We start from the raw sequence: 16,414 nt of genomic DNA on the forward strand, positions 1-16,414 counted from the left end.
TATATCCTAGATGGTTTCTTTATCAGAATGACTTGCAAATGTTTTCTTCCAGTGTGTGAGTTTGCTTTCTGCTTTCTTGATGGTGTCCTTGGAAGCACAAAGTTTTAAATTTTGATATATTCTACTTTTACCCCCCTTTTGTTGCTTGTGCTTTTGCTGTCATATGTAAGAAACGATTGCCTAATCCAAGGTCATAAAAAGTTTACTCTTATATTTTCTTCTAAGATTTTCATAGTTTTAAGTCTTAGATTTAGGTTTATGATCCATTTTAGGATAGGTTTGCTGTATGGTTTGAGAGAAGAGTCCACCTATCCATGTATGTGGATATCCAATTATCCCAACACTGTTGAAAAGACTATTCTTTCTTCATTTAATATTCTTGGTACCTTTGCTTTTAAAAAGTCAATAAGGGGTTTATTTCTAGATTCTCAGTTATATTCCATTAATAAACATGTCTGTCTTGGGGTGCGTGGATGGTTTCGTCAGTTGAGCACCCAATTCTTGATTTCCACTCAGGTCATGATCTCAGGGTCATGAGATTGAGCCCTGCTTAATGTAGAGTCTGCTTGTCCCTCTCTCTCTCTGCTCTTCCCCTCACACACTCTCTCTCTCTCTCAAATAAATAAAATATTTTTTTAAAAAACCTGTCTTTATGCCAAATGCCACATTGTCCTCATTACTATAGCTGACTAGAAAACTTAATGAGTAAGCATCAGTTCTCCAATTTTGTTCTTTTTAAATATTGTTTGGTCTATTCTGAGTTCCTTGAATTTCCATATAAATTTCAGGATCAGCTTCTCATTTTTGGCAAAAAACAGAAACAAAAAGCTGGAACTTTTATATAGACCATGTTGAAGCTGTAAATCAGTTTGTGAAGTAGTCCCACTTTAGCATTAAATATTCTTCTCCATGAACATGGAATGTCTTTCCATTTATTTAGATCTTCTTTAATATCTTTCAACAGTGTTTTGTAGTTTTTGGTGTAGAAATCTTGGACATCTTTTGTGAAGGTAATTCTTAAGTATTTTTTATGCTATTTAATTCAAATTGTTTTCTTAATTTCATTTTGAACTGTTCAACCCTAGTGCCTAGAAATGCAGTTGGTTTTTGTATATTGATCTCATATCTTGCAACCTTACTAAACCAATTTTAATAGCTTTTAGTGTATTCCTTAGGATTTCTCTATATATAAGATCTTGACATCTGCAAATAGAGATGTTTTTACTTCTTCCTTACTAATTTGGATGCCTTTTAAAAATCTTTCTTGCCCAATCAACATGGAGAGAATTTCCAGTACAAACCTAAACATTAAAATATTTCATCATGAAGTCTTATGTTAGCTGTGGGTTTTTTATAAGTGCTGTTTATCAGGTTGAGGAAGTTCCCTTACATTAATTTGTTGAGTGTTTTTATCATGAAGGAGTATTAAATTTTGTCAGATACTTTCTCTGAATCTATTAAAATGATCTTGTAGTTATTGTTTTTTATATAGATTATATTAACTCATTTTTACATGTTGAACCTTGAATTCCTGGGATAAATCTTATTTGATCATGGTATATAATCCTTTCAATATGTTGCTGGACTCAGTTGCTGCTATTTTGTTAGGAGTTTTGTGTGTGTATTCATAAACAAGATAGCCTTGTTTCTAATAGTGAATAATTTGAAACAACCTCAACGTACATCAGTAGGGGAGTAATTATGTAAGCCAAAATTTAAATGAAAAATTAAGTAGGGCTATACACACTCACATGGATTGATCTCCAAGATATATCATGTTAAAAAGTATAATATAATACAATAGTCATAATGTTATTCTTAATGTTTATGTAAAATATAGATGAATATAAATATTTTTGATTTTCAGAGATATATGTGTATATCTGAATGAATATACATCAGATTGATAGTGGAAGTTCCCACAAGGAAGGAAGAGGGATTAGGAAGACATGAGATTTCCCTATATTATAAAATTCTTAAGAGAAAATATACATTGTATTTGTATCAATTTAAAATGCATAAAGCTTTACAAAAATAAAAATTCACTGATACACATAAACCCATGTCCTAACAATTAAAAGTCCTGCTAGCCCATGACACTATCCTGTTCTTCCCTCTTGCACGAGCCTACTGCAAGCAGCTGATACAATTAGAACTTTGTCACATAAAAATTAGTAATAAACTTAGAAAATCAGAACAAAAAAAAAATCAGAACAAGATCTATCACTGCAATAGTAAAGGGATAAAAGACAGAAGAACAAGTGAATGAAAAGAAAATACCACCAGCAAAATATTGCCAGGGAGAAGATGAAAATTGTGACCAAATATTACTTCCATAAATTCCAAAAACTGATTAAACAATAGCCTCAAAAAAACAAGAACTCATAACTAAGATACAAGACCTCAGTGAAGATACAATGGAGCAACAGAGGGAGATGAAACATGATATGGCAGAGCTAAGGAAAGGTATCAAGGAAGAACATTGATCCATCACAGAAACCAAGTTCATATGGAAGCAAAAGGAAGTGACATCACTGATAACACAAAAAGCATAGAGAACAGGACTGAAGAAAATGAGCAGAGCAAAATGGAAATGAACAAAGAATCAAAAGGGGAAGAGACCAAATGAATATAATGGAAGAAAACTAAAATCAAGCATAATTCGGTGTCCCCCAAAAAGAAAGCAAACAAATAGATCAGAAAAATATATATTTAAGTATAATAATAGTATAGCCTTATGTCCCAGGAAAAAATTATGCTAAACTAAGACTAGCTTAATAGTTAATAGATTTTAAAGATAGGACTCTTTTAAGCATTCAGTCCAAATTTTAGGTCACCTGATAAAAACATCAGATTGGCCTGTCTTCTCCTCACTGACATTCAATGGAGCAACTCATAACAATGGGCTCAGAGAAAGAAAGTATGAGCCAAGAATTTTATACCTGTCAAACTGACATTCAAGTATAAGAACAACAAACAGTATTTTTTTACTATATTACACTTCAAAAAATATAATTCCTACAAGCCCATCTCAAAGAGCACAAACTTGAGGCAAGTATGAATTTATCAAAGAAACTGGCAGAGGGACACATAATGAACATTAAATTAATTTTTAGGTCTAAGATTAAAACAATTGCAGGAATTACCTTAGCAAAGGATAAATGTCATAAATAAATACAGTGTGGGATTCATGTAATAAAAGTTGAAAGGAGGATGTAAGAAAGTGGAGCACAGTGTAATTTTTCCTCATCTTTTAATATCCAGGGATTAAAATATTTCACTTACCAGCTGACAAACTACACAGTAGAAATCTAAATATAATTAAAGGTTTACATAAAAACATCAGGATAAAAAAAGAAATAACAATTAACTAAAATGTATTGGTGAAGGAAAGACAGAACTAATATACTGACCCATGTGCCATGTTAGTCATGCCTAGTGTGATTACAGTTCAGCTACCCTAAGGTCTTCAGATTGGGGGAAAAGAAACAATATGATGATTATCAGTAGATGCAAAAAAGCACTTCACTAACTTCAGTATCTCTTTGTAACAAAAGCTCTTAAGTAGGAAAAAAGACAACTTCCTTAATCTGATCATTGATATCTGTCACGTTATCAGAGAAGACATCATTTTCAGTGGGAAAACTTTGGAGTCATTCCTGTGAACATCATGAATAAGGCAAGGATGCCACAATTTCATGTTGCATACAACATGGCTTTGCAATTTCCAACCAGAATGGTAAAAAGAAAAGAAAGTAAAGTCACAATGATTAGAAAGGAAGGAAAAAAACTATCATATGAGCAGATGTTTCAATTAGCTTTACAGGAACCCAGCCAAAATATACAAAGTTTTATAAATAATAAGAGTGTTAGAAAGATAGCTAAGTACAGAATACATCTTTTTAGAGAAATATACGTTCTACAATAACATTTTGTAACTTGAATTTTGTACTTGGGCACACATTGCTTAGCAAAACTCTATTTTAAAGTTGTCCCTGATCTTTTAAAACTCCATACAATATCCTATTCATGTAAAATGATACATGTATTTTTATATGCATTAATAGATGCTAAAAAGGCTAGTCACCAAAATATTACTTTTTGGGAGGTTATTTTCTATAGTACAACATGTTACTGGTTGATTTCAGTTCTTTCCCTTCTGTGGTTTGAATTATCATGTACTATTTTTATAATAAAAATAAAGTTAGTTTTACTGTGAGAAAATGAGGAAATAAACCAACCCCTCAAAAATAGATATTTCCATAATCTCTACATAGTTGGGCTCAGAAATCTCTCATTTTTAAAGCTCCCTTGCTGACTCTGATGATCACATTTAGGAACCACAGGAGAGGGATTCATAATCTAATTCGGGATCATCATCTAAATTGCTGAAGCAAACACACATAACCCTTGTCTAAAACCCAAATGAAAATCAAAACAAAACAATTACTGGCCTGCATTTCAAAATCTCACCACTGTCCTGGCCTCATTCATTGACAGACACAGTTAACCAGGCAGCAGCCAGTTGCTGACCTCCGGCCTGGCAGCCTAGGTCATACCCTCCCTGAATCTTCATTATCCACCCACTGTCTTCATTATCCATGCCATGTGGGGTCAGAGTATGGGCAGAGGAAGGCCCCATGCCTCTAAGGGCCTCCTATTTTAGTTGGAAATACTCAAGGAGATAGACAAGAGGATGTGCTGGGAGAGTTGCAGAAATGCCCAGAGGTCAGTGGAAGCAGGAAATGGTGAACAACATGTTAGGAGTGGTTTTGTCATTGGGCAAGTAGCTTAGCTTCTGCTAGCATTCCAAGAATTTAGGGACAGCTCAAAGTATAGCAAAGCCCAAAGGAACCTAAGTACAGCGAATCCCAAAGGAACTACAGATGAAATGGTGAGGGGCACTCAGCATCTGTGCTCCAGGGAGAGGCTGTTCACACAGGATTCTAGGTTGTCTCAGTCTGGTAGGGCTGCTGTCACCAAGTACCACAAACTGAGTGGCTGTTCACACAGGATTCTAGGCTGTCTCAGTCTGGTAGGGCTGCTGTCACCAAGTACCACAAACTGAGTGGCATAAGCAACAGACAATTACTGTCCCATGACTCTGAAAGCTACAAGTACAAGATCAAGTTGTAGGCAGGGCTGCTTCCTTTGGAATGCTGTAAGGAAGAATCTGCTTCATGCCTCTCTCCTAGCTTCTGGTGGTTTGCTGGCAACCTTTGGTGTTTCTTGACTTGTAGATGGATCATCCCTTCAGATGGATCTCTGCTTGATGCTTACACAGAGTTGTGTGTGCATGTCTCTGTCTGCTTTCCCCTTTTTATAAGATTAAGTGCCCACCCTACTCCAGTGGGATCTCAATGGGTTATATCTGCAAAGACCCAATTTCCAAATAAGGTCACACTGTGAGGTACTGGGGATTGGGGACCTCAACATAAGAATGGGGGTGGGGAAGACACCCTTCACTCTCAATGTATACAAATGGTGCTCTCTGGAATTTGGGCAGCCAGGAGGTTCTGACCATAGAAGAACGCTCCTTGTTAGTTGAGTTGATCTCTCAGAGTCAGACCAGCCTGTGGGCTCCAAAATCACCCTGAGGGTGGGCGTGGGGTAGGGTGGATTTTGGTGGGACACGTGGTTCTATATGGGTCTCTGATGGAGTGTGGAGGTGTGCTTCACCTGTTCATTATCTGTCACCACAGGTTATATCGAAGCTGCTGTCATTCCAGCGGGAGCTCGGAGGATTCGAGTGGTGGAGGATAAACCTGCCCACAGTTTTCTGGGTAAAAAACAAAAATAATCAGACTCTTGATTTACGTTCTAAGATTTGGATGATCAGGCTGATTATTTGGTCCAGCATCATTCTCCCTATAATGATAGAAGTAATCAGAGTACACCACACAGTGTTGTCTCTATTTGGCTAAAGTGTAGACACCCCCAGGGTGGATGGGTTGGAGCCAGGGGTGGGGATTAGTAGGAACTACCAACTTCAAATAGGATGGAAGATGACAGAGGGAAGGAAGCGAGGAATTGGGATAGTGAAAATCTCCCAAAGTCACCGCAGGAGAACCCAGAGCAGCACTAGCGTGCACAGCATGGTTACATTGTCCAGCTTACAAGAAGCCCCTAGAAGCTGTTGATGGCTCTGGGGATGATTTTTTAGCTGGAAAAGAGAGTAATAGCCCTAGATCTAATGGAAGCACAAAAGAGCACTAGTTTTCATTAGGTGCTGTGTACCCCAAACTCCTAGCAGTCAAACTCTATTGACTTGAGGCACAAATGCCTGTCTCTGTATGGAAGGATGGGGTTCCATTCCAGATTGGTCTTCATTGCCTTCAACAAAACCACATTCTTCAAGCCTAAGAATTGTTCATTTAAACCCCTTCTTAGGCACAGAAGTCCCTCTGAGTGTATCCTAAACTTAACACCCAGACTCTCCGTTGGCACTTGCAAAGATCTGGCTGGTACTTGGGCACCAGGGTAGAGTGGTGTGAGGGGACCCCTAAGTGTTCTTTATGTGGTTATGGGGGCCAGCAGAGTGCCCAGCAGCTGCCTCTACTCATAGTTCATGGGGATGGGATATTCTGTGACCCATGTCCTCCCGCCAGCCCTCCTCCTGTTTTCCTGTCTTGGGTTGGATTTCAAACTGGAGATGGCTGATCTCCTACTCAGGTACCCTTCTCCTGGGCCTCCCCCTATTATAATCTCCTCAGTCTGTGTTGCAAGGTTCTATTTGAGGTTGATAAAAATATATAAGACATGATCTTCTTGGCTCTTGGCTGTTTCTACAAAGCAGTGGCCTTTTTACTAAATTCTCAAAGACCCCACCCCCTCTCTGCCCACCTAAGGAAACTAAGTCAACTTCACCAGCTTTTGCTCTGGAAGCCCTGTCACCTCATGCCCTTCCCCCCAAAAAAAGTTACCCTTTCCAACTGGTACATCAGCCTTCGCCTACCTGAAAGAGACATTTCTGCTCCCTGGGGGCACTGGGCCTTGAGGGGTGGCAGGCAGATTATGCCTTTGACATAATCTTGGTATTCCTGGGAGCCGGCACAGTTCCAAGATCACCTGATTGGTTCTTCTATCAAAGCACCAGTAAGTAAGCCCTCCAACTGAGTACCTTGGCTTCTGGTGCTGGCTTCTGAGACTTCCAGCACCGTTCCTACACCAGATCCAGCCCCAGCTTTCTGTCAAAATTAGGAGCATCTTCAAACATATCTGTTTATGTTCATTTTTATATGGCCATTCTTTCCTGTGGCTATATAAGAATGACAGAAGGGTATCAGAATCCTTTAGTTTGCTCAACTTCTGATTCCTCTAGTAAAAATGGACTTTTTCCTGGAACCTGTTTTAGGGCCATGTAACTAGTGAATGCTGCCCATGGGGGGCTAGCTCTCCTGTTAGTTCCCCTCAGCTCTTATAGTCTGTGGGCCACATATACAGATGGCACTAACATCGATATGTTTGTGGCTCCCAATCATTGAGCTGTGCCCTGCTTCACAGACCCGACCTGTCATCACCCCCGAAAGTACCGCAAAGTATTGCTTTGCCTGTTTCAATGAGAAGGAGACTGAGGTTCTGGGGGTTCCATAGCTTGTCCAAACTCCTCATTTCCTCCAGGTCCATGGCAATTCACACAGTCTCCCAGAATTGCTCTGATGCATTCAGTCACAGGCAGAGGTCAACAAGAAGGGGATGACTTTTCACTGGCGAACACATGTTAAACTTGCCCATTGCTTTTACTCCTTTGTGTGGACTTCAAAGAGGCAAACCTACATCCCAAGGAGATTGGTTCCGGGTCTCAGGACGACTCCCCTAGAAGCACTGCACCTCCAGGGGGTGCTGGAGCCAGCTCTTGTCTTCTTATCTTACTCATGAATTTTAATCCCAGTATCCCAGGGCCTGGTGTGTGAGCAAGGGCAAATCCAAAGGTAGCCCCCACTCGCTATGTTCCTAAGTCAGTTCAAACAAGCCTTGTTTCCACTCGGGGCCGGGTGCCTTGGAAGTCACCCCGGTGTAACTTTGAATCATTCTCACATTTGCCGGGAGCAGTTCCTGAAGAATTTCACCCCACCTACCTTCAGCCCACGCTGCCTGGCTTTCTGCTCAAAACCACCTGGAACAGGAAATGTCTCTGCAGTTTGCATCCCTAGCTAAGAACAGAACTGGCAGAAATCCGAGTGAAAATAAAAGGAACTGACTGGATGCCAGGATTAGAAGTAGGTTGACTGCGGGTCAAGTCTTCTAGCAGAATCCAAGGGGAGAAAGACAGAAAGAAGCCCAGCTTCTGCGCAGTGCCACGCAAGAGGAGGGCATGGGTGGGGGTCGGACCTCTCACATCTCCAGCCGGCTGTAAGGAGGAACTGTGCCCCCCCGCCCCCCCCCCCAGCTCCCCAGAATGGCTCATGACCTCTTCTCACTTTGACTGCCAGTCCAGGGACGATGTATAGACATCCACAGGGAGAGAGAAGGGCCCCAGGAGAGAAGCAGACATTTGCCACCTGACCTCTCGTTCCAGGCCATTAAGGAGGTTTTGTTCTGCCACAGTAGCAAGAGAGAGCATGTGCCCATCTTCATCCCTGCAAAAAGTCTCTCTAGCTGCTGAGAGGCTTCTGATGGCTTCTAAGCCAAATACACAAAAGCTGGCACTGTGATATTTTGTACAGTGACTTAAAACATCCAGCCTCTGACCCAGACAGAACCAGCAAGCGAAAATCTCCTCCCTAGCAAATCAGAACTTTCAGACAGCACAGGCCAAAGCAGGTGGCTCAGGACTTCCCTTTGTTCTTCACTTTATTATTTGCCCATCAAATCAAAGCATTCGTAATCACTTTAATAGCTCTTGTTGAATCTCTAGGCCTAAAAATCCTAATTTCAAGTGCAAACTCAACACAACCTGCTTACAGCCACAGGGCACTTGCCTATAGCCATGAGGCCGCAGGACCAAGAGGGACAAGAGCTCATAGGACCCAAAGCCTTAACTCTGGGACCTTCTGTCAGAAAAAGAATAAGAATACAGCATTATGTACAAGGCCTTGGAAATGACTCCTGCAGGTGGGCCAGGGAGCTTTCACCCCACCAGGTGTCACAAACCCTGCCGAGGGAAGCTCACTCTGGGTGGAGGCTGCTGCAGTTGGGCCAGGCTGTGGTCTGCGTTCTCACTGTCTAGAGCTGACATGGCCCCACAACATGGATTTCTCATTGGACACTGAACCTGCGTTTTGGCTACTAATCATGACCTCAGTGTTCCAGCAGATTCTCTGAGATGGCTGTCCCACCCTTCTGAATGAATCTCAGGTGCTAAATCCCCATTAGAGCAGGAAGTTCTAGTGTCACCACTGGATCCCAGCACTTTGCAAATTTTGCATCTTGCTGAGTGTATGACTCACACAAAGTCAGTAGACTTGAAGCAATCACCATGCTTCTCAGAATTTCTGAGCTCCTACTTTGAACTCTGTGCTTTTCCTACCACTGAGAAATTCATAAAGGATTGGCACCCATATCAAACAGTCCTGAAGAAGGGGTGCCAAGTGGCCGATGTAAAGCTGAGTCTACAGGGCATGGAAGCTTGCAGCCACCCGTGGAAGTGGCCACAAGCAGAGCTTGAGCATATAAAGTTTATTCTCTGTAGGGACATGAGAGCTCTGCCCACACTCCCAAAGCTGTGATAGTGTGAAACTTCCCCAAGTCAGCAGCTCCAGACCAGGCCCACCAAAGCAAAGACAGGCGCTCTCAGAACTTGAGGGTGGGGTGCCCCAGCAGTGGTGTGTGTGGCTTGGAGGAACTCTGCATTGGCTGAGGTCACGCAGATTGCTTGAAATCCACCTGCTGGGGGCATTTACACCTTGGGTAGCAACAGGCATTATAAACCAAGGCTGCTTTCCCTAGAGAGCTGGTTGCCAGTGCTCCACTGTCTGATGTGTTTTTCCACATCCGGCCACTGACCTTGTTCTGGCCTAGCTGGCCAGCCACAGACTTCCACTGTCACTTCCCCTCCCCATCTTCCTTGACTACACCCATTCCTCCAAGGCCTCCCCAGACCCATCCTGAAGACCGCCTCCCGCAATGTCTCCTCCACCTACCCCTCTCAGCACCTCTCCCTACTGACAAGCAGGACCCTGCTCTGGTGAGCAGAGGCCGACATACCCCAAGCCCCAGCTGGCTCTGTATCATCCCTTGTCTTGGCCACAGCGGGCACCTCTGCTGACAGAAGCAGGGCTCCCCAGGCTGGCCCCCACACTTCTACGCACTGTTTCTCTGGATGGTTTTATAATCGCCTCCAGGTGCGCCCTCCTGCACTTTTTTCCAGTCCTTCCCACTCTTGATCCCCCCAGATGTTTGACTTTTGGCACAGAGGTGGGGTAGCTCTCAGCGTATAATTCACTGAGTCACCCTAAAGGGCCTTACAGAAAAGGCTGAGGAAACACACAAACACAAGGTTGAGTAAGAAAGAGCCACCTCATCCTGAACATGAGTGCTGGCCAGGAGCAGAGGCCCAGGAGACAGTTTAAGGCATAGATGGAGCATCCCAGGCCTTCTAAATCTCAGGGTACAAAGCTTACGTGGTTAAGGATCGTAGGGTGGTTCCTAGGAGTCCATACTAGTAATCTTCCTTCCCAACCTGCTCTGCCCCTATCATGGTTAGTATTTAAAAAACAAAAACAAACAAAACAAAACAAAACTCTGAAAGACACATGTGAAAGCCAAGCCCAATTCTCAGTTGTTGAGCATCAGCTTCAGGCCCTGCTAGAGCCAGGAGCTTAAAATGATATCCTGGGAAACTCTCTCTCTCTACCCTGGCACTGCTGTCATCTCTCAGTTGACTTTAATCTGGGGGCCTCTTCCCATGTATTGGTAATCCAGACTTACAACGAGTCTCTGGGCAATGCTGTGGAAAGAAAGCTTCTTCCCAAGGTGAACGGAAGTCTTGGAACTGACTCTCACTGTCCAGGGTTGAATGATGGGCCCATGCCTGGAGCTGGGGTGAATTTGGGGTCAGCCCGACATGACTAGAAGAAGAACATATCCCCAGGGGAAACTTCGAGTTGTTGGTACTTGAAGAAAGAGAAATAGATGCCAGGCAGCCAACATACTATCCACAGCAGCCACACCATGGGTCAGGGCCCCAACTCTTAAACCCCAGGCCCCAACCCAGGGCACTGAAGGGGGAATCAGCTGGTCTATGTGGGTGGCCAGTGACAAGGAGAGCAGCCACCCTAGAGTGCCTCTGGTCTTTGTGAGGGAAATGGGTTCTGTGGGGTGGGGCCTAGCATGGTGGTGGTGAGCGTACAGCTCTAAAGAAACTCTACCCATCTCCCTGAACCCAAGTTACAGTGGGGTCTCAACATGCTCACACCCCCCACCCCAATAACAAGAACAGTGGAACTTCTCTGTCCTTCGCCACCCTATAAAGTCACTCTTCATCTTGCCTCCTTTTCCTAGCCAGACTCCTGGGGAAAAAAAATTCCTTCACTTCCCACTTGCTTCTCCACACAGAGCAGCATGCTTTCCTCTCTTCACTGCCCTGACACAGGAAGAACAGTCAGGGCCACCCAGGTCAGGATCCACAGTTCACGCCTGCCATGCTCTCCCAGGCCACCTCTTCTCCCTGCTTTTCTTGCCACCTCACCTCAAGGGCACATCTGCTTTTCCTCCAGAAAGTCTTCCCCATCCACCCCAGTCCCTTCACACCCTCCCTCCACCCCCAGCACACATGTACTGGGGCCTCTGCCACAGAGCCTATGAAACTGTCCTGTGTTCATCTGTTTTCACACCCATCTCCCTTCCAAATGTTGAGCTCCCCGAGGGCAGGAGCTGTGTCCTCAATACCCAGCTAGGAGGCCCTGAGAAAAACGGGAGGGACTGACTGGCAGGGGCATGTGTCAGCTGCTCCCTGTGCTTCCCTGACCATTCTCTGAGGACTCTGGCCCCCATTGTGTCTGCCTGCCACTCCCCACCAGCCTGCACTGATTTCTGGAACCAAATTTAAATATGTGTGTGCAGGAAACAATTTTCCAAACCTACAAAGAAGTAGAAAGAACAACCTGCAAGTTCTGTTATTTTTATAAGGGGTATATAGAATGTGAGACCCTGCAACAATGGAATGTGTGTTCTCTTGGAAAACAAGCATGACACTTGAACATTTTCACCTTTGTCATAAAAGTCAAGATTGAGCCTTGTAACCTAAAGAATATGGCAATTTAAATTGCCAGAGTTATAATCTGTTTAGATTCAGGTTCTCCCTCTTTTTTTTTTTTTTTTAAGATTTTATTTATTTATGAGAGACACACAGAGAGAGGCAGAGACACAGGCAGAGAGAGAAGCAGACTCCTGGCAGGGAGCCTAACCCAGGACTTGATCCCTGGTCGGGGATCACACGCTGGGCTGAAGGCAGATGCTCAACCGCTGCTGAGCCACCCAGGCATCCCGGTTGTCCACGCTTTGTAGCTGCGTAATTTTAGGCAGGTAACTTAACGTCTCTGTGCCCCCATTTCCTTACCTCATCTGTGAAAAGAGGAAAAATAATGCTTTACCTTGGAGGATTGTTGGGAAGAGTAAATGGCCGACATTCTTACTTCCTTTTCATAGCCAGGAAATTTCAGTAGCAGGTAGAATTTCTTGGAGGGAAACATTTGATTCCAAGTCGTAGAGCCTTCTCTTTTCTAAGCCTTCCCTGGAGTCCTGTAATCCTCCACCACTCACTCTGCACAACCACCCTGGATATGAAACCCTGACTGGAAGTAGCTCTACTGGAAAGAAACCTTTCCTACTTCTTTCCTAGTTTCTCTTGGCAGTTCCTAGAAGCAAGGAGTCCTGAGCATGCATCTCTCCTGCATGTGCCAGGAGAGCCTGGCTGGGCAAGAGCAGGCACTGGGACCAGAATGTCCTAGAGATGAGGAAGCAGAGGCCCAGCGTCCCCCAGCTGCCTGTGACCTGACCGGGACCAGGTCCAACCAGGTCCTAACCCAGCCTTGGGGCTCATGGATTCAGAGCTAACAGAAACCCCTTTTCAGTTTCAACTCTTATTATCCAAAATCGGTATTAAATGCGGGTGTTTTATTTCTGGCCTCGATGGGCAGAGAAGAGGGAATGGGATGGATCCTGATTTCGCTGGTTGTGGACTGAGCAGGGTCCCAATTGGGAGCATTTGGGTTACTGGGGGCTCCAGCTGTACTTGCAGCTGTACTTGCATTGCACCCAGGGTGTCCTTGGAGTTGCATTTTTTGAGTGACAAGACTTGTTGCCACCTATTGTCATTTGCGACCTTCTCCCAAATATCTTTTAGTTCTTGTCTTTCCTAAATAACAAAACAAAACAAAAACAGGATTTCACTGTAGAATGCTCTCCTCATGAGAATGCCATGACTGCTAGGCAAGAGAACACAAGAAAGCCACTGTCAGCACTTAGATAATCAATATATGGCTTATTTGGAAAACCAGATTCTTGCTCTGGCCGATCAGCAAACTACTGACTTTGTCTCTTCCGACACGTTTTGTATGGAGTGGAGGTGTGAGCCAGCAAAGCGTGAACCTGAGGACTGCGGAGCCCTACCCTCACAGCATTGTCTGAGCGCTACTGTCCCATCTGTGGGCAGCTCAGGTTCCCAGACTCTACCATTTAGGAGAACAGCAACTGTTTCTTGGAGGAGTGTCTCCTTTACTAACAGAGCTATCAAATCCTTCAGAGAAGCTGATTAGGCTGTAACTGTACAAAGCCCCAGGTAAGTAACAGTAAAACGAATTGACGAGTTTTTCTAAAGCAGCAAAACCCTCTCTGTAGCCTTGGACACATTAAAATAGAATGCATACATTGGGCTGAAGACCCTTTACCCTGGAAGTCTGGTAAAATGTGATTGGGCTGTGTCTGTCTCCATCCTCTAGCACTCCTCTCCACACCCCTACCAGGCAAGTTGATCCAGAGACAGGCAGGCCATGTGCCAAGGTTTCTCAGAGGGTCCTGCAGGTCTTGAGCTGTTTGCCCCCTGTGAGCCAGTCTTCCATTCTCAGCATACAGAAAGCTCACCAACCAGTGCAGACCTCCCCCCTTTACCCTGTAGAGGGACATCTCTGATGCACCCCTCAGGACAGCCAGATTCCCCTTAAAAGGCAGACTGACTCCCCCTGATTCCATGGTGTTCCCTTTTCTTTCCAGCCCTGAAAGATACCAATAAGAGATCCATCAACAGCGACTGGAAGATCGAGCTCCCTGGAGAGTACCAGATTGCGGGTACAACCGTGCGCTACGTTAGAAGGGGCCTATGGGAGAAGATTTCTGCCAAGGGACCAACCAAAATCCCACTGCATCTGATGGTAACTTGCCATGCTTTTGCCTTCATCTCAAGCCTGAGGTTGCAAGGGGTCTTTCAGTTCCCTTCTTTCCAGGGGTGCCAGGGAGAGATCACCTGGGTTCTGGTGGGTGACCTGGCCACCTGCTGCTCAAGTGCATGTGCACACCCCCCGCTCTCTTACTAGGTCTTCTCTTATCTCATCCCTTTCGCTGCATGCCTGAGAATATTCCCCCTCCCCAGACTTCACCCTGGCAGAAGAGCGAAGAGGGCAGAGCTCCCATCTTTTTCAAAAGGAACCACCTCCAGGAAGGAAATACTTGGCCATGTGGCAGCCAGGGAGACTTGGCCCCATTAAGCAGACAGCCTCACTCAGAGTCTGTGTTTTTATATCAGATGGCACAGATCCACCCCACACTCTGTGTATCCACACTGGAAACTACCTTTTGGAAATGAACCGTTGACTCTGATTCCAAACCAGCATCACTCAACTTTTCCAGACTCGGCTTTGCACCAAGCATTTGGGAATCAGGAAAAGGAGAACTGGGTTCTACAGGAAAATTTACTCCCTGGGTAGTTGCACAAAACCCATGCAGGCAGGCCAAGTTGGGGCACCTTATCTTACCCCTTGTCTCAGGTGGGGGGACACCATGCAAACCACTTTAACATGGGTGATTTTAATGAGTATTAAAGCTTTGCAGAGAAAGGAACACCACACCTTCTTAAGGCCCAGGAGTTCTCATGGCTAACTTCTGATAGCTCATAATTATTGATTCCACATCTCATTCCAAAGAATAGGTTCTATGGCAGTTTGTGCATCTGTAATCAAAGCACATTTTGTCCTCCATGCTTGCCAAAATCTCCCCTTGGAAATTTTTTTTTCTCCATTAATTTGTGGTCTCTGGCAACCTGCAGCCATCCTAGGTTAGGTGACACCCAGAAGAGTTGCTGACCACTTTTCAGGGAATCTCCTGAGAAGACCAGCTCTGCCTGTGAGCACTGGCAGCCAGGCCACTATCATGCATGATGGCCCTACCCCCACTATAACCTCTGATGAGAGAGCAAAGTGAACCAGTTCCCATGCATGACTTCAACCATCCAGAAACCTGTCAATGCCACATTCGGCCCACTAAGTCTGCGGCAGATGTAGCCTTGCAAGTTTGATTTCTGGGACCCAAGAACCCATACCTAAGCCACTCCTCTGTGATTAGATTATGTTCTATGGCTTTAGAACAAATCCATCCTGGTTTAAAAGGGGTTAAAAGAGGAAGCATGTGACAAGATAAAAGCCATGTAGCAGTGTCACGTGTGAGTGCATGAATCTGGTTTCTCTGGCAAATCCTAAGATGGGTGTATTTGCCTTTTTTGCCCAAAGCTTTCATAAACTGTGAGGGAATCGTCAGCCCATTAAAGCAAATGCAGGGCCTGGATTCATTCATACCATGCCTGATAAACAAAACTCAGCTGAAGTTCTGACCCTCTTTGATATTAACCACTTGTCTCTCTTGAAATGTGGTTACTTCAAGGTCTTAAGTCTAGAAATGAGAGGTGCCTCTCTGCCTCTAAATAGAAGCTTATTGTCCCCAAACTGGGGTGCCTACATGGCTTGCAGGGTCAGGAGAACGCATGGAGCCATGGGGACCTGCATTTGAAACCAATTATACACTCACACACACAAATTATACATGGCTGCAAAATTGCATGAAATTGGTTTCATATGGATTCTTGATTCACCAGTCTTCTTCCCATACTGAGATAATAAAGATCTGTTAAAGAGGGTTTTTTTTTTTTTAACTGGAGGCATTTTTCCAAATGTGTTATACTACAAGTCTGTTTCTTAGAGAAGTGGATGTTTATGTACTTCAGGCAGCTCTGAGCACCTCACCCCCACCCTGCAACTCAAGCCCTTGGCTTGAGTTGGAGCACTGGGAGATTCTCGGGAGCAGCATGGGGGCCTCCCCAGGTCAAGGCAGGTGGAGCACATGCTGCCTGTAGTTGCCTGCTGCATCTCCAGGCCTGGAAGTGAACTTGACGGCTGCCTTAACCCAGGAGTGCCCACTGGTCCCAAGTCTAGTCTAAGAACACAGCACCTCCACCCAGGCTCCCATCAGAGGGCTGATTTTGCACCAT

General features: G+C 44.4%; 1 protein-coding gene across 1 annotated transcript in view; it reads left to right on the top strand.

Moving 5' to 3' along the window:
• Window positions 1–16,414, top strand: part of ADAMTS17 (ADAM metallopeptidase with thrombospondin type 1 motif 17) — a 324,757-nt gene that overhangs the window by 238,054 nt on the left and 70,289 nt on the right. Inside the window, exons 16-17 of the mRNA XM_072796801.1 lie at window positions 5,703–5,783; window positions 14,152–14,309. Of these exons, the coding sequence (XP_072652902.1) occupies window positions 5,703–5,783; window positions 14,152–14,309 (239 nt within the window). The remainder of the gene's footprint in view (window positions 1–5,702; window positions 5,784–14,151; window positions 14,310–16,414) is intronic.

The sequence above is a fragment of the Canis lupus genome, chromosome 2, assembly GCF_048164855.1.
Source record: "Canis lupus baileyi chromosome 2, mCanLup2.hap1, whole genome shotgun sequence".
NCBI classification, from domain to species: Eukaryota; Metazoa; Chordata; class Mammalia; order Carnivora; family Canidae; genus Canis; species Canis lupus.